At 41.6% G+C, this 18,135-nt stretch overlaps 1 protein-coding gene across 1 annotated transcript in view; it reads left to right on the forward strand.

Moving 5' to 3' along the window:
* LOC119485793 (collagen alpha-1(XI) chain-like) overlaps nt 1–17,204 on the forward strand; it is a 54,613-nt gene extending 37,409 nt beyond the window's left edge. The window contains exons 33-66 of the mRNA XM_037765561.1: nt 71–124; nt 259–303; nt 386–439; nt 2,022–2,075; nt 2,159–2,212; nt 2,320–2,427; nt 3,506–3,595; nt 3,703–3,756; nt 4,079–4,186; nt 4,386–4,493; nt 4,586–4,639; nt 4,737–4,790; nt 5,658–5,765; nt 5,874–5,927; nt 6,042–6,095; nt 6,189–6,242; nt 6,627–6,680; nt 6,806–6,913; nt 7,778–7,831; nt 8,765–8,818; nt 8,945–8,998; nt 9,895–9,948; nt 10,033–10,140; nt 10,231–10,284; nt 10,508–10,561; nt 10,646–10,753; nt 10,889–10,942; nt 11,048–11,083; nt 11,193–11,246; nt 11,375–11,699; nt 11,874–11,986; nt 12,146–12,214; nt 15,221–15,454; nt 16,266–17,204. Coding sequence (XP_037621489.1) covers nt 71–124; nt 259–303; nt 386–439; nt 2,022–2,075; nt 2,159–2,212; nt 2,320–2,427; nt 3,506–3,595; nt 3,703–3,756; nt 4,079–4,186; nt 4,386–4,493; nt 4,586–4,639; nt 4,737–4,790; nt 5,658–5,765; nt 5,874–5,927; nt 6,042–6,095; nt 6,189–6,242; nt 6,627–6,680; nt 6,806–6,913; nt 7,778–7,831; nt 8,765–8,818; nt 8,945–8,998; nt 9,895–9,948; nt 10,033–10,140; nt 10,231–10,284; nt 10,508–10,561; nt 10,646–10,753; nt 10,889–10,942; nt 11,048–11,083; nt 11,193–11,246; nt 11,375–11,699; nt 11,874–11,986; nt 12,146–12,214; nt 15,221–15,454; nt 16,266–16,412 — 2,841 coding nt within the window. The 3' untranslated portion in view covers nt 16,413–17,204. The remainder of the gene's footprint in view (nt 1–70; nt 125–258; nt 304–385; nt 440–2,021; nt 2,076–2,158; nt 2,213–2,319; nt 2,428–3,505; nt 3,596–3,702; nt 3,757–4,078; nt 4,187–4,385; nt 4,494–4,585; nt 4,640–4,736; nt 4,791–5,657; nt 5,766–5,873; nt 5,928–6,041; nt 6,096–6,188; nt 6,243–6,626; nt 6,681–6,805; nt 6,914–7,777; nt 7,832–8,764; nt 8,819–8,944; nt 8,999–9,894; nt 9,949–10,032; nt 10,141–10,230; nt 10,285–10,507; nt 10,562–10,645; nt 10,754–10,888; nt 10,943–11,047; nt 11,084–11,192; nt 11,247–11,374; nt 11,700–11,873; nt 11,987–12,145; nt 12,215–15,220; nt 15,455–16,265) is intronic.
* The last annotated feature ends 931 nt before the right edge of the window (nt 17,205–18,135 follow it).

The following is an 18,135-nucleotide window of genomic DNA, read 5'->3' on the forward strand; positions in this document are numbered from 1 at the left end:
CACACCGTCTGTCTCAGGTCAGTAAGAGTTCATGGCTGTCCTGGTCTCACGCATGTTTCTTCTACGGCAGGGTGCACGAGGCGGCAGAGGAGCAAGAGGGCCAACAGGGAAATCAGGAGAAAAGGTCAGCTGACTCTCCTCTCGGCCAATAGTAACTGTTCTTGTTAATGGTCGAATACATTTACACTGTTAGCTGTGCTTCACCAGCTTCTATCCGTCACGGCTTCCATGTTCTTCTCCCCTCTTACATTTTCACAGGGCGTCTCCGGACAAGATGGACCCCAGGGATCTCCTGGAGAGAGGGTAAGAAAAACACTGTTAATATATTATGTTATTTATTCAGTTGATTGATCGCCTGTTATAATGGCTGTTTATGTTTTTTTAGGGACCTCAAGGGCCGCAAGGGAGGAATGGAGAGTCAGGACCTAAAGGATCAAGTGTGAGTTGTGAAAAAACACACACACATTTTAAATGGATTCATTAGTCATAATCTTTATTTGTAACCGTGTGTATCAGGAGAAAGATTTACTCCACCACTCCACCCAACCTTCTCTTTTTTGGGGAAAAATCATGTAAATATAAGAGATTTGTCAGAAATGTAATGCTCTTATCAACATGAGAGTGGGAAATATGCTTGCTTTATGCAAATGTATGTATATATCCATTACTGGAAATCAATTAACAACACAAAACTATGACTAATATTGTCCAGAAACCCTCACAGGTACTGCATTTAGTATAAAATATATGCTCAAATCATAACATGGCAAACTGAAGCCCAACAGTCAACAACAGCTGTCAGTGTGTCAGTGTGCTGACTTGACTATGACTTCTCCCAAACTGCATGTGATTATCATAAAGTGGGCATGTCTGTAAAGGGGAGACTCGTGGGTACCCATAGAACATACTGTAAACTCTCACATACTGTTTTAGCGTACTCAATAGCATGTTAGTATGGAATTTCGGGCACAATCTTTGCAACAGGAAATTTGTAGGCGCCCATTTAGGATGTTTATGTTGTCAAGTTTGAAAGGGTTTATAAATTATTCTTATTTGTTTTTAGTTAAAGGAGAACTACGCCCATTTTCAAAATTCATACATGTTATTTCTATGGTCCAAGACAGACAGAAAATATTAGTAAACATGAACAACTCTCACCCAAACCCAAAAACTAGAATGCTAAAACTCAAACTTGTGATGTCATAGGATATAAAGTCTGGAGCTGCTCCATAGATAATGCTCTATACTCTATACCCAAATGAGCATTATTTGATTGTAGTGTTGTCAGCTGTGAAACAGAAAATGTTCCCGTAAACTCAGATCATTCCCCTGGGTGCTCTCAGTGAACATCTCTCCATCTTCATTGTCTATGGAGCAGCTCCACACTTTAAACCCTATGACATCACAAGTTTGAATTTTAGCTCTCTAGTTTTTGGGTTTAGGAGAGTTGTTCTTGTTTACTAATATTTTTGGACTGACTCATAACATGTATGGATTTTGAAAATGGGCATAGTTCCCCTTTAATTATAGGAGCAAACCAAGTACCGTCTAAAATATCAACGTTACATACAGAACAGAACAAGAACAATATTCATCTACAAGCCTTCACAGTGAAAACACAATCTTCCAAAAATACAAAAGGTCCCAACCCCTGGCAAACAGAGTTTGACCTCTAAGACAGTATCTGATTTTTCCAGTCCAGTTTTTCATTATATACCGTGGCTCGGATGGCGGGAGGTATTTTGTTGTGGTGCAGGCTGCATGGTGCCAATATTTCATACTGCTTCAGGTGTCTTTATCGTTTTCTGAGAAAAGTAATCTGACTGAGAAGGCTCTGGAAAGAAATCCTAGCCTATGCTGCTGTAAATCACCTACAGTGGCCTGCAGGGGACAGGTCCTGCAGTGAAGTTTGAGTCAATGAAAAAAAATGCTTTTTCATCCTGAGCTCCTATTTATTTCTCACCTTGGTCTTGGTGTGTGTCTGTGTGTTTCTGTGTGCACGCATGTATGTGTGTGTTTAGGGTCCTGCTGGGAAAGACGGACTTCCAGGTCACCCAGGTCAACGAGGAGAGCCGGTGAGTGAGGTCAAAGGAGTTCATACACACACACTCACACGCACCATAATATGTTTTTTAGACATCATGTTTTGTGACTGCAGGGATTCCAAGGGAAGACGGGGCCTCCAGGACCCTCAGGTGTTGTCGGGCCTCAGGTGAGCTCAACTATGTGACTCAGTTCTGTTACGTAATATTGCCTCCTGCCGTGTGCGTCATGTCTGTATAGGTGTAATTGACCCAATCACTTGTGTGTGTGTTTCAGGGCAAATCAGGTGAATCCGGTCCAACAGGAGACAGAGGTCACCCAGGGGCGCCAGGTGTACCTGGAGAGCATGGTTTACCTGGGGCTGCTGGGAAGGAAGGTGGAAAGGTAGGTCCACACAGTTGCTCACACATAAACACTAATCATCATCACCATCTCAGTGACCCCCTTTACACCTGGCGCTAAAATGCGTCTTCGGTGATCGGATTGAAGTCGGATAGTGCTTGACCATGTGAAGGTCCAGGTGTAAACTCACCCAAAATGCATTGAGGACAGATTGTGATCCGATTGGCCAAACCACCTCTGGAAGTGGTCAGGGACGCGTTGTGACCTCATTGAACACAACTGTAAATGCAAATGTGCTTTCAATCCACATATAACAACTACGTGGGCGGAAATACGTAACGCTAGGGCTATCCCGATGACCTTTTTTTTCGGTAGAAGCTAATATTCAAAGCTTTGGCCGGTTGTGCAGCGTGCTCTCAGCGCTCCTCTGGTCACTGGACCGCCGTGACCAGAGAGATTATCGCCACCGCTCTGTCTGGGTGAGACGTCACCACAACCAGCTTGGAGGCGGGTCGGGCGCAAAGGTTTTTTTGGGGGGAGTTTTTCCTTATCCGATGAGGAGGTCGTACTGTCAAGGACAGAGGGTGTCGTATCCTCTACAAATTGTAAAGCCCCCTGAGGCAAATTTATTTTTTGTGATATTGGGCTGTACAAATAAAATTGACTTGACCTGACCTTGGCCCGACTCCAGAGACGGTCCTAAAACTGGTAATGGAAATGCAAATCAGCACGGCACGGTTTGAGTCGGCGTGGCAAAAAGTGCCTATGGATAAACCCTCTGTGTGTGCGAGTGTAGACGTACCTCAGAGTCACGTTTGGGAGCCCTTTCCCCCTAAACAGCAGCGTTTTGAGGCTGATGTGTCCGCCGCGCATTACGCAGTACCTGGCTGCAAGCCTGTGTGTAATGCAGCCTCTGGAGGCTTCCTCTCAGACCTTTCAGACACAGCGATGAGATCTCAGTGTGGACACTGGAGACACATATTAATACCAAGTGTAAATGTAATAAGGTTAAATCACATCTAGATACAATCTGGATACACATTTTAATGCCAGGTGTAAAGGGGGTCATAGAATCATCGTTTGTGTTTTAATTGTACAATATTATTTTTGTGCGTCTCAGGGTGATCCAGGTTTACCGGGGACATTTGGGAAGAACGGTCCTCAAGGACTGAAAGGGTTCAGAGGGAGCAGAGGAGCCCCTGGAATTATGGTAACTCACACAAATACATCTACACCAAACTCCATTTAAATTACTTGACCACTTTATATTATAAATGATACAAGATACATAGTTTAAATGATGTGCGATCTTTCCAGGGACCTCCTGGTCTGAAAGGAGGATCAGGACCCACTGGATCATCAGGAGCCATAGTAAGTACACAGTACATTTGTGTTACTACAGTTCATGTCCAGGATGCCTCTACATCTGTTTTTTGTCTGTGAAATGAAAGCATATTTCTTCAGTTGCGTATGTTTTCAGTGCAATATTTTACCAACTTCCACTGAACAAACATACTGAAACAACATAAATAATAATAAAAAATTCAGCTGTTTTGTGATGTTTTATAATTGAAAACGGTATCAAACACTGTTATGATTCCAGCAGTTTTTATGTATCCATCATTTTTAGCGTTCATTGCCTCAACACTTTTAATTGCCAAGACGTTCAAAGACCAATATGTCCTGTCTATAGGGGTTGACGGGTGAGAGGGGCCCTCCGGGAACAGCAGGTGCTATCGGACAACCTGGTCGGGGTGGAGCAATCGGAGGACCTGGACCAATGGGAGAGAAGGGCGAGCCTGTAATTACATCTCCTTTTTTTATGTTACTATGTTTAGTAGTTCTTTTATTATGTGTTTCCTTTAGACTGATATTCAGTGACACAGTTTTAAACTTTCAGCACCTGAGTTAATATCCATTTGAATCAGTTGTTTTTTTATGTCTGTGTGTATTCAGCTTGTATGCAGACTAACAGGTGTTGAAATGTGTTTGTGTTCCAGGGAGAGAAGGGCCCGTTTGGACCAGCCGGTCAGGATGGAGACCAGGGACCTGTAGGGATGCTTGGGGCTACGGGCCCCGCAGGACCTCCAGGAGACGACGGGGATAAGGTGAGCTGTGTGTGTCTGTGAGTCAAAGACAGAGTGTGTGTTTGTACCGTGGTGATAAATTGTGTGTCCTCTCTCTGTGTGTGTGTCCACAGGGAGAGCAGGGAGAATCCGGACAGAAAGGCAGCAAAGGAGACAAAGGGGAAGGAGTGAGTCTAGAGAAGTTCATCAACATGGACTGTAGTCCGTAGCCAGAGTGGATCTGATCATGTCTGAATGTTTCTCTCTCTCTCGCTCTCTCCACAGGGCCCCCCAGGCCCTACTGGCACTCAAGGTGTAGTTGGTCAGTCAGGACTTCCGGTGAGTCGGCTCTTCTCTTTGTATTCTGTCTCTGTCATGAAAACTGAAAGACCTCAAATTGCATAGCAGCACAAATATGATGAGAAGTTTGTGAATCCCAAAAGTCCCACAAGTTAACATTTCTTATGTGTTGCTCACTGTCTGGCTGTTATAACTCTGGTTTGAAAGTTTATCTTGAACTCATAATGCATTAGTCGTGAAAGGAATAATTACATTTTTTAGCAACTATGCTTATTTGCTTTCTTTTTTTTCATTTTTGACAAGCATTCATTTCACATTCAACATTTTACATCGTAACATTTTTACCTTAGAAAACATGAGAGTGGCATCAATCTCCTCATCTAACTCTCAGCGATGGTTGAGTGAACTAAAGAGTGAATGAAGAGAGGGAGTGGCGTTAGTGAGAACAAAGCAGCAAATCAGAGAAATCAAATGTTATAGAGTGCTCCAAGGATGATGTATTTTTGTAGGTCAACCAGGAAGCTAAGCTATTCTAAGCTAACGAAACGCAACAATTCTTATTACAGGTGATCATTCACTAAAGAAACCATAGTTGTGAATATTATATTCCATTTCTGCTAATAGATCCCCTGAAATGTTACACACTGTTTCTTTAAATGAACCCCATGCAAAACTTTAGATTGTTTTTGACCCCGTCTAGCACATGATGATGATGAGGAGGAATGAAGGTTTGTCCTCTCATCTAGTTTTAATTTTGTTTAGGTTTTGATCTCCGAAAGACATCAGTTGAGAGTTTAATACAGATATCAGTCCTTTATCATCAAAGCCAAGAGGGAGTTTTTCACAGTACCTTTAATCATTTAAAGTCATAAAGACACTCACTCGTCACTCTCCGCTGTGTACCAGGGTGTAGATGGAGAGCGAGGCCCCCGGGGCCAGCAGGGCATGTACGGTCCCAAAGGAGACGAGGGACTCCGCGGGTTTAAGGGATCTAAAGGACCAATAGGATTACAGGTGAGATTTGTGCAGCAGTCAGGGTGCGGATCATTGAAGTGATGTCTCCTGAATAGACAAAGTGAAGCTCTTTGGTTTAATCCTCTAATCCTGAGTGTGTTTTCTAAGGGTATGCCCGGCCTGCCAGGAGAGAAGGGTGAGAGCGGACATGTGGGACTAATGGTGAGCTTATATCCTGTTTAAAGATCTGTCCCTTATTTACATCACTTTTTTCCTTTATTTACACAAATTAATAAACTGATTATTATCTCTCCCTCATTACATACCTGGTTTTAGGGTCCACCTGGTCAACAAGGCCCCTCTGGTCCTCAAGGACCTGTTGGTGGACAGGTAAGTCTCCCTGTAATCTTTATACGTCCTCATTTAGTCAAACGCTTGTTTTGAATTCTGGAGAAATGCTGTGATTTCTTCTGTGTTGTTCAGGGTCCGGCTGGTCGACTCGGGATGATAGGACAGCCAGGTGTTGTTGGAGAGAAGGTAAAGAAATGGACAGTTACACTTTCTGCATGCATGTTGTATGACGGTGTTGTTCTTTCCCCAACAAATCTCTCTTCTCTTCCATGATTTCTTTTTAATCATGCTTTTTATTGTTTCCTTAAGAAAAATGTCTACAACAACCTAAACCATAACAAATAAAATAATATGAACATATAATAACAGATAGCAACTGTAAATTGAAAATGTTCAAAAAATGTAATAATAATTTAAAAAAATTAAAAATTAAAAACAAATTATAATACATTTAAATATTTTTGAAATAAAAGTATATACATAAATAATACTCATAATAAATTAATAAAAATAATTGTATAAAATAAATGTCTTCCATGATTTCTTACACATTACTTCTCTCTCTCTCAGGGGGAGGATGGCGAGGCAGGTGACCCCGGAGCAGTTGGTGTTCCAGGAAGACTCGTGAGTTTGATTGCTTGATCAGAGACGTCTTCAAACGTGCTCCCACCATCTTCAGCTTTTAAACGTCTTTTGCTCTTCTCCTCTCAGCCCTCTTAACCGCTCGCTCTGCTCTTTTGCTACTTTAGGGAGGAAAAGGAGACCAGGGGGAGAAGGGAGATACGGGCCTTTCAGGAGCAGCTGGTCCTCCAGGAGCCAGGGGCCCCACAGGGGAGGACGGAGCCAAGGGCAACGCTGTGAGACAATCATACCAAAAAACACTCTTGTACTGTTATATTCTGTATGACACAAAGCTCTGTAATACACACAGAACCTACATTATACTGTACACTTTAATACAGGTTATACTAGGTTTTCTCGATTCATATGATACCAGTCACTCACAACCTCCGAAAGATTGATTGCGTTAATGCGTTAAAGAAATTAGTGCCATTAAAACGAATTTCGCGTTAACTTTGACAGCCATAATTAATTTCAGTATCATTTTGAATAATAGTAGGAGAATCCATGTATTTTTAATAAACAAAACGAAGTAGTAACAATGGAGAAACATTTTGTTGGTAGATAGATATTATCCTGTTATTCAAGGGCAGAGTGCATTATTTGCATTTTTTAGATATTATGTAAGTAATTCAGGACATTTGTCAAATAGTGAACATTCACTACAGTCTCTTTACACCCAGAGCTTAGTTTGTCCAGCCTTTTGGTTTCCTGTCGCTTTTATTTTGTAGCCCATTTTAAGATTGAGATCGGTTTCATGAAGCCGACAAGTGACAACGTTTTTATAGCAGTGCTGGTTGCTTCTCAGGAGACATAGGAATATATCTTACATATAACCTAATAAACACAAACACAAGCAAATACAAGTTTTTCTCTACCCAAATAATGTGCCATCAGTAGCCTCTGCATTTTTCTGGTTAAGAATAGGACTGAACTGATTATGTGGGCTCTATGGCATTGAGGTTTTTGAGTAAAATAATCAGCCTAAAAAGACTCAACTTCTCTGTTCCTGTAGTTACTGCTTTCTGCCTTTGTACATGATTCACAACACATTAATGCTTTACAATATAATGCTAAACTACCTCTGTGTCTCTCCTCAGGGTCCTCCAGGTCTCACCGGGGACCTCGGACAGCAGGGAGAGGCTGGACCCAACGTGAGTGCCTACTTTTTCTATTTATCTTCCTCTTTCCTTTCTTCTTCTTCTGCATCTTTAATTCAAATTCTTGTGGCAGTGATGGAAACATCTTGTGAAGTTGCCAGAACAAAGACTTTCTGATCAAAGAGATTTTTCTGGGATAAAACTCATGACTTTCCTTGGTTTTAAGGATGTCACTGTCACTTTGTTTTTAAAGGAACAATTTGCTGTGATATAAATAGACCATACAAAAACCAACAAAACAATAATAGAGTTTTGCTTATCATGCTATATCTAGTCTTTGGGCACATGGGACTAATGTTTTTGCAATAGACACCATTATATTTTAGGAAAACACAGTAGTCCCATGTGCCCAAATACTAGATATAGTATGATATGATAGGATAATAGCTGTAACTACAAGGAGCACAATCAAGGTATGGTATCTATGAATTCATAAATAGTTGAATATCAAATATATGCACACATATGCAGTGTAAAACATATTTTATATTGAAAACATTTAATAAACAAGAAAACATTTTTCATAATTTTTCAAAAATCCTGACTTTGACTATTAATAAAAGTACGATTTTTCATGTGATCTAAAAATGTCAAAGTTGTACTGTTAGATACTTGCCCAAAGTATGTCCGTACCAGATTTCAAAACTTTAGACTAATCAGAACAAATGTTGTGGTGTTTTCCTTAACATACTAAATATATTGGAAATTGGAAAGATTTATGGAAAAGCAATGGCAGCTAAGACTGAGCATCCTCATGACAGGATATTTCTTTCTGTTTTAGTACTCTTCTTTAATATGTCTCATAATTGTATCTGCATTAGCACATAACTACATTAAAACCTTTCATGTTGCCATAAAGACATCTTTATTTTCTGGTGCAACAGAAGTGTAGTTTTCATCTTCCCACTATGTTTCTCTCCTCGTCAGGGTGTGGATGGTCTGCCCGGGAGTAAAGGAGACACAGGAGACCCTGGGAAATCTGTGAGCTTCTCCCTTCTGCATCATACACCATCACATCCGTGATCTTCTTCAATTCATAAACGTGAAAGATGCCGTCATCATCCAGTGCTATGACTGGCCATATAATAGTTTCTTTATATTTCTCAGGGACCACCAGGAGCGGCAGGAGAACCTGGACCATCTGGACCTCCTGGACGAAGGGTTTGTGTGTTTTTGTGTTCACTCAGAATCCTCGTTTTCTATTTCCTGTTTGATTAAGTAAAAGATTAAACCCCCTTCCCCTGTTAGGATGAGGTTTACAGTATTTGTTTTAATGCATTCTCACAGTGTGTTCCAGTTCTTTATTTATCATATTCACAACAATAACAGAGAAGCAGTCGTTGACTCAGGCTCCCTCCAACAATGCTCATTAAATATGTATATATAAAAAAAAAGAAGATCACGCAAGTAAAAACAAAATGAGACTCTAAACATGAAATTGTGAAGGTAAAATAAGGGATAAAATGTAACATTAATAATAAAATAAATTAAAAGATATTAGACAAAATATTATATAAATATCATATATAGATATATATACTGTATAAATATATACATATACAGTATATATATATATAGTATATATATATATACTGTATATGTATATATATATTAAAAAACAGTAGGTAAAAGTATATAAAAGGTAAAGTGACACTAATGCCTTGTTTCCACAGTTTAGTATTGTGTCCGTAAAATGCTACCATCCTACTGCAAAATACATTTTTCAACGCATTCGAGACAAATGATGGACCCAGAAAAAACGGAAGGAGTTTCGCAAACCCATCAGAGATCACGAAGGTTCCCACAGGAATGCATGAACTTCTGGTTTACCTGCATACGTACACAGAGCTATGTGGAAATGGTGGTTAAGGGTGCTATCACACCTCTACTTCGGTTCATTTGGTCCGGACCAAGAAAAGAAAATGATACATTGTTGCATTTTAGATCTGATCTGTTTCCTGTTCACACCGACTTTTTTAACTGAACTGGTTAGGTGTGATGTCATTGCAACTGTGTTACATGTTCAGGTTAAAATGTTTTTAATTGTTGCTCTTCAGGGCCACTTGGGAAAATCAGGAAAGGAAGGAAAGGCGGGCCTGAAAGGAACGAAGGTGAGAGTTCGAAACAACTCTACGAATAATACAGTTTGAATGCTCACAGCTTCTGAAGGTCACCCTGTTCTCTGTCCGTTTCAGGGTGCACCCGGTTTGGAGGGTCCCATAGGGAAGACGGGGCCTGTAGGTGCCCAAGGACACCCTGGGAAGGCCGGTCCTCAAGGTTTAAGAGGGATCCCTGGCCCTGGAGTAAGTCAGACCTTGAACAATGAAGCAGTGGAAGCGGAGCATAAAAAAGATGGAGGTTAAATAGTTTCTGTTTGTGTGTGTTTCTCTCAGGGTGAGCAGGGTTTGAATGGACCACCTGGCCAGACAGGACCCCCAGGTCCCATGGTAAGATCACTCATCAAATCAAGAACAGATCACATTAAGAGAAAAGAAAAAGATTCTATTGACAGTTTATGGACATAGTCCGCTGATTTCACGAAGGAGCTGCAGCAGGATGAGCCTTTAACTTCAGATATTTACTCTTTCAGCGTGATAACTGAATGAGTCCTTTTATGCACGTTCTACATTTCATCTTGTATTTGACCTCATCATAACTTCATCTTCTCAGGGTCCACCGGGATTAGCAGGACTAAAGGGAGACCATGGCAAGAAGGGAGACAAGGTGCGTGCATACTTTACACACATAAACACTCACTCTGACATTGACCTGACTTTGACCTCGAGCTCATTTGTGTCATCTGTGCAGGGTCACGGGGGTCTAATAGGTCTGATAGGTCCACCGGGAGACATCGGAGAGAAGGGCGACAGAGGACTGCCAGGAAACCAGGGACTATCGGGTCCAAAGGGAGATGAGGTATCTTAAAATATACACAAACACATACAGAGCCAGGCCCATGAGCAAACAACAATGCATTTGTAGTAGTTACCTCCAGCATATCTACTTGTTCTCTTTATCTGACAGTTTTGTTTCTTTCATGTTTAATATCAGGGTCAAGTTGGTCCAGTTGGTCCCACCGGCCCCCCTGGCACCACGGGTCTGTCTGTGAGTAGACATGCAAAAATATACATCACCATGGTTGGCGTCGGGATTACTGGGACATTGTTCATCTTCCCTCTGTGTGTGTTTAACTCTTTACTTCTCTCACAGGGTGCTATTGGTACAAAGGGCTCTAAAGGAAACCAGGTAACTGTGATGCTCATTGTTTTGTTGGATTGAATTAGTCAGTTCTATCAGGTTGGAGCTTCATACTTCTCTACCACCCTAAATTAACCCCCTTTCTCTGTGTATTTAGGGTCCAATTGGTCCCAGAGGAGACACTGGGCCTATAGGACTTCCAGGACCACAAGTGGGTTCTGCTTACAGAAATATAATACATCCAACAACCAAACAACTCTCATTAATTTACAATGAACTGCTCTCCTCCTCCTCCTCTCCTCTCCTCTCCTCTCCTCTCCTCTCCTCTCCTCTCCTCAGGGGAAGCCAGCAGCTGGCATGTCCCCTATGCCAGAGCGAGGACGGAGAAGGAGAACCCACACCTCAGTGGATGGTGCTGCACTTGAAGAGGAGGAGGAGGAGGAGGCGACGATAGATGGAAGAGAGGAGGAGTGGATGCAGAGGGACCAGGCGGAGCAGGGCGGTTGGATGAAGGAGAAGGAGGGCCAAGGCATGGAGGAAGTGTTTGCGTCTCTGTCCTCTATGAAAGTAGAGGTGGATGATCTGCGTAACCCACAAGGGACGTACGACAGCCCCGCCCGCACCTGCAAGGAGCTCTGGCTCCTCCACCCAGAGCTCCCCAACGGTACTTCATCAGTTTGTGTCTGCCTGCATATATTCTTTTTACTAGCCGTCTCTGTGTCTGCTTCTCCATCTGATATAATCTTTATGATTCTCCTCTGTTTGGTGTTGACAGTGGTAATAGCTTTGAGATGTTTGACCCCTCCGCCCTCCTCTCCCTTTATCTCTCTCTTTCCAGGCGAGTACTGGATAGATCCCAACCAGGGTTGCCATAGAGACTCCTTCAGGGTGTTTTGTAACTTCACTGCACAGGGAGAGACGTGTCTGCACCCTGACAAGAAGTTCCAGTCGGTTAGTTCTCATGCAGAAAAACACACACATTCCTTTTCAAAGCTAACAGGAGCCTTTGCCAAAAGCTGAATTACTTCTCAGAAAGAGATCAAACATGATTTCGTCATCATCTGTTTCTTGATTTAGTGAAGCTGATTTTTTTTTCTTATTTGCCATCAGGTGAAGTTAGCAGCCTGGAAAGGGGAGAAGTCCGGCACCTGGTACAGTAAATTCAGGAAAGGAAAACAGGTACTGTGTGATTATTTTGCACGCTACAGTATCAATGCATGTCAGTGTGTGTTTTTATACATGACTTCATAGAAAAAGTTTAATCACTGCAAATGTGGGATGTACAGTAGTTGGTTGAATGCTAATTAGCAGCACTTGTCGGCTATAGAAAGGCACTCAACATTTTATTATCAGGTTATTCAAAGTGTCTTACAATCATAAACTGTATATAGGAAGTGAACGTAGTCGCAGTGAAACCCATTGGTTTGAGGACTGCCATTTTGAAGCCTTGAGTTCGGCATTTTGGCCGTCGCTATCTTGTTTTTTTTGCAACCAGAGGTGACACCCAGACCAGACAACGGCGTGGTAGTGACCTGTCAATCACTAGGTAGCCACACCCTAAAGCATACCCTGCTTTATGCATAATTTACTAAATGAACATCATGCTGTACTGAAGAAGACTTGAAACTAGCAATTGAGACCATAAACTCATGTTTACAATGTTTACTGAGGTAATAAATCAAGTGAGAAGTAGGTTCATTTTCTCATAGACTTCTGTACAATCAGACTTCTTTTTGCAACCCGAGGAGTCGCCCCCTGCTGGCTATTAGAGAGAATACAAGTTTAAGGCTCTTCACCATTGACTTCACTTTCAGACCCGGAGGTTGCTCACTGCTTGCAATGACAAAAACATCAGCTCAACTGAAGTTAGTAGCAGTAAAGTTTTTTGATTGACTAACAAACTTCAGCTAATTTTTCTAATGCGGTTTTTCCTGTTATAGAACAGACAGCCTTGCTTACTGTAATGATGAATGACATGTGGTGCATTGATGGGGTCGGAGTAAAGTTCACATCCACCACAACCCTCTGTAGCGGTTCATCATCATCATGTATTCTGACAAAGAAAATTGGATGTGTTCAAAGATAGAGAACCAGTGACGTTTCTCAACAGGGCAGGAATTTCACGGCAGTCACGGCTGGCGTGTCCCCTCAATTTGGCCTCATGCCACTCAAAAAATGATATGCTCTGCGGCCACAGTGGCCTTGATGACTGATTTCACAGTTTTCTCCTCTGCCTCTTTCCGGCCAAAACGTTTTTTAGATACCGGTGTCTTCTGTTGAGATTCTGAATTCGTATCGTATGAAACGCTGCGCATATAGACGGTGGCGGGTTCGAATTTATGCCTGGTATGAACAACTGGAGAACCAGGCTATTTATGACGATAGTTTGCATTGCTCATCTATCGCTACAACCAGTGACTCTGATTAGTCCAGGGCTGAGCGTGTATGAACTTTGGACACAGGAGTTTGTATAAAATATTGGTAATTTGTAGATACCAAAAAATGTAATTTGAGAAATAATAAATATATATATATCATCCTTAGCCCTTTAGTTAAATTCATTATTTCCGCAGACTTAAAATGATTGTTTTATTTGATGGCCTCGCTGCACTGGCATTTGGCTTTTGGCCTTTGTGTCCTCAAAAAACACCAAAGGCCAAGTGGCCTTGCCCATAAAATTATGAAATTCCAGGTCGGGTTTTCGTCCTTGCTTTCACTTTTGCTGTTCTGCAAAAGTGCTCGTTAGGTGAGAGGCACAAATTACCACAATAAAACCTACTACTTATGACATGAAGTCAAACAAAGCAAAGGGCTGGCAGTTCCCACCAGAGCAGGCAACATATTATTTAAAGGTACAGTGTGTAGGATTTGGCAGCATCTATTAGTGTGATTGCAGATTGCAACCAACTCTCACTCCTCTCTTTCCAAGACTGCGGTCATGTGAGCCGCTGAGTGCAAAACCGCGGTAATTGCCATTCGCCTCACTCAGAGGCCATCCTTACCATAATAACACTACTTTAGTAGAGACTAATGAAAGTCTGCATGTGAAGACGGTGAGGCATTCTGTAGTCCAGATCTCTCCCGGGGCTTATACCACTACTGAGGAGCAAACAAAATCGTCTTGGGAAATTTTTGCAAGGAATTCTGTGTGAGGACGGCTCCGGGCTCCGGGCGACGAGTAGATGGGGAATATGTTGCTCCAGCAAAGGGACTGCTGTGGCCTGGAGGAGGACAGGTGCTGGTCCGTTCTGGGATTTATAAGCTATAAAAAAAAACTTTTGAAGATCCTGTCAAGGGTTGAGAAACATGTCTTCATAATGAAAACCGAAAGGGAGGAACAGAGGTTAACACAAAACTAACTAACAGTGACGGTGATGATTAACATGTTCATTATAAGGTGGTTGATAGACAGAAACTGAACCTTGTTTGACCCACCATTTAGAAGTGTTGCAAAAGTGATATAGCAACTTCAAAGCCCTTTTCTCATGAGGAGTGGACTTTATTTTGGAAAAAGCAGAGTGCATCTGCACACTGAGTTATAGCTCCCAACCTTTATCAGACTAAACATGTCAAATCTGATCAGGTCATCCTGTAACTGTGAACATACAGTTCCTCCAGTTATGGGAGATTTCCCTTCTCTTTGTTTTCTAGTGAGTGAGGTCGATTGAATCTTGTGCAGTTTGTTTTTATGCTGCAACTGCCTTTCAAATATGTTTAAATATATTTTGATATTATATACACTTCCATTTTTAGCCAAACGAGCAGCATGGCTCTAAGGAGGGTCCGTCGGTCTGTTGGTCGATCCACCACTTTGGTCCAGGCTGAGATATATCAACAAGTACTGGATGGGTTGCCATGACATTTTGTACAAACATTCATAGTTTTCAGAGGACGTATCCTACTGACTTTGATGATTCTCTGATTTCACCTCTTGCACCACCAGCAGGTCGACATATTTGTTTTTTAGTGAAATACCTCAACAACCATTGGATGAATTACCATAAAATATGGTCACAGTCAGCATCATGAACCCCTAAGCCCCTAGACCAGTAGACCCTGGGTGTTATTCTAAATCTGTTTTCCCTCACCTGTTTTAATTATAGGATTGAATGTAGACAATTTACGGTGTAAACAACTACTTTTCTGTGTACTTTCTGTGTGTGTGATTCTGGTGTTCTCCCCCAGATTTCCTACACCGGGTCGGACGACATTCCAGTCCACGTGGTCCAGTTGACCTTCCTGCAGCTGCTGAGCGCTACAGCCAAGCAGACCTTCACCTACCACTGCCTCAACTCCGCCGCCTGGCTGCACGCCACCACCTACAGCCACGAACAGGCACTGCGCTTCAGAGGCGCCAACGGGGAGGAGCTGACACATGAGAACACGCATTACATCAGCGCGCTGTACGACGGGTGTCAGGTGAGTAGCACATTTATACATGTGAGTTAGGGCTGTCAATTGATTAAAACATTTAATCGCGATTAATTGCAAATTAATCACACATTTTTTATCTGTTCAAAATGTACCTTAAAGGGAGATTTGTCAAGTATTTAATCCTCTTATCAACATGGGAGTGGGCAAATATGCTTGTTTTATGCAAATGGATGTATTTATTTATAATTGGAAATCAATTAACAACACAAAACAATGACAGATATTGTCTAGAAACCCTCACAGGTACTGCATTTAGTATAAAAAATATGATCAAATCATAACAAGGCAAACTCAAGTCCAACAGGCAACAACAGCTGTCAGTGTGTCAGTGTGCTGACTTGACTATGACTTCCCCCAAAATTCATGTTATTATCATAAAGTGGGCATGTCTGTAAAGGGGAGACTCGTGGGTACCCATAGAACCCATTTTCATTCACATATCTTGAGGTCAGAAGTCAAGGGACCTCTTTGAAAATGGCCATGCCAGTTTTTCCTCGACAAAAATTAGTGTAACATTGGAGCGTTACTTAGACTCCTTTGTCACATGCAAGTATGACATGGATGGTACCAATTGATTCCTTAGGTTTTCTAGATTCATATGAGGCCAGTATCTTCACTCTAGCTTTAACACTTTGCCCGCCTGAACCTCTGAAAGATCAATGCGTTAAAGAAAGGCTCTACAACGACTTTGCTTTAACGAGTTGTTATCACGTTAACTGACAGCCATAATTTCAGAGTGAACATGTACACCTGCATTTTGTTTTTTTAATTGTTCGATTGTGTTACTCTGCTGTAGACGCGCTCCGGGCAAGAGAGGACAGTGTTGGAATTTGACGCTCCGCTTTCCAACACGCTCCCCATCATCGACCTGGCCGTGTCTGATTTTGGGAAGGGGAACCAGAAATTTGGTTTCCAAGTTGGTCCGGTCTGCTACAACGGTTAACCGAGCCGAGGGAGGTTACAACAGGAGTAATTTAATAGGAAAAAGAGCCATGGACACTTTTTACATGCAGGGAGAAAACTACATTCAAGACTTACCTGGTGCCATATTTATACGTTGATTTACCTACAACAGTGTTCCTTCATCATCCTGTTATACAGACATTCATCCTATTCATATTATACATTCTCACAACTGACTCGCATATTGTGTTTTCAAGTAAATGTATTGACTGTCAACCACATCCTCAGTTATATTCAAATTTTAATTTTTCTGTCATTCCCCTTTGAGGGAGTGAGTGGTGCTCTCACTGTTTCATCCATGTCTGTTCATACATTTATCGATCTATGCACTCATTTCCCACCTATACATAATCTCCAAACATGATCACTGAATCATCTTCAAAAAATTCAAAAACACCATTTTTCAGCAACATTCACCCACCATGTTCCTCTGTGATATCATCAAACCTCAATTTGCTGTGTTGTTTTTGTTTGTAGTTTTGTTGTTATAATTATCTATAATGTGATGTATAGGAGTGTAATTCATCACGGTGCTATTATGTGGCTCCTTGCGGAGTGCATTTCTTTGTAAATGGGAACTGGGGCAGTGCATTTTTTTTATATATATATCTATATATATATATATATTGTGAAGCTGTGTTTTATATTTTTTTCAACATAACAAACCAAACTGTGGTACATGATTGCCTCAAGGTCTTTCTATGCATAGTTGTGTGGGGAAGTGACTGAGTAACATATTTTAATAAAAGTACATAATGTACATTTAAATTAATATGCAGATATTTTAGTTTTATTGAATGCTTGTTGAGCAAAGCCAAGAGAGAAAAGATTTGAGGAGCAGAGAGACGCACCATCTGCTGCTCTCCAACCGGAAATTCCCTTCAGTGTGCTGTTTTCACTTTGATCTGTTTTTCATAATATTCTCACTGCACTTCTCTTACCATGGTTACAGGGTGCTTGATGACTGCACACGGGATAATGAATGCTAATTAAAGGGATAGTTTGAATTTCTTTGAAGGGGGGGTTGTATGAGGTAGTTAATCCATAGTCGATGGCGGTCGGCACGCCACCAGTTTGGAGAGGCAGACAGGAGTTACCGCCCGGAAGCAAAACAATGTACTGCTGTGGACAGGGGCAGCAGTAAAATGTATTTTAGCCTCCTAAAAGAAAGGCCGACCTAAATAAATATAGTATAATATCAGTTTAATTGGGTTACGCTATATTTACCTTGCTGAGAGACAGCCCTTTCCGACGGTGAACTGAAGCCGTTATCAAAGCCACCAGACTCCACTGACAAAAACAGTAATTTAACCTCGCAGAACACGGAAGTTGCTGGTCTACCACTGCACCGATCGATTAGTTTGTTTGCGTTATTTTGTGACTTCAATGAATCCGAACTAACCAAAGACTAATTACACGTCATTAACTCTGGTACACATGTTCATGGTGCACAGAGGATTTATCCTAATGACTTCCGCTGACCACGAACAGGCAGATATTTGTGGTTTTAATGGACCAGTGTGTAACAATTAGGATGATCTATTGGCAGAGATGGAATATAATATTAATAAGTATGTTTTCTTTAGTGTATAATCACCTGATAATAAGAATCGTGTTTACGTTACCTTAGAATGAACCGTTTATATCTACCTAGGAAGCAGGTCCTCTCTCCACAGAGTCCGTCATGTTGCACCGCCATGCTT

This window comes from Sebastes umbrosus, chromosome 3, assembly GCF_015220745.1.
Source record: "Sebastes umbrosus isolate fSebUmb1 chromosome 3, fSebUmb1.pri, whole genome shotgun sequence".
Classification (NCBI taxonomy): domain Eukaryota; kingdom Metazoa; phylum Chordata; class Actinopteri; order Perciformes; family Sebastidae; genus Sebastes; species Sebastes umbrosus.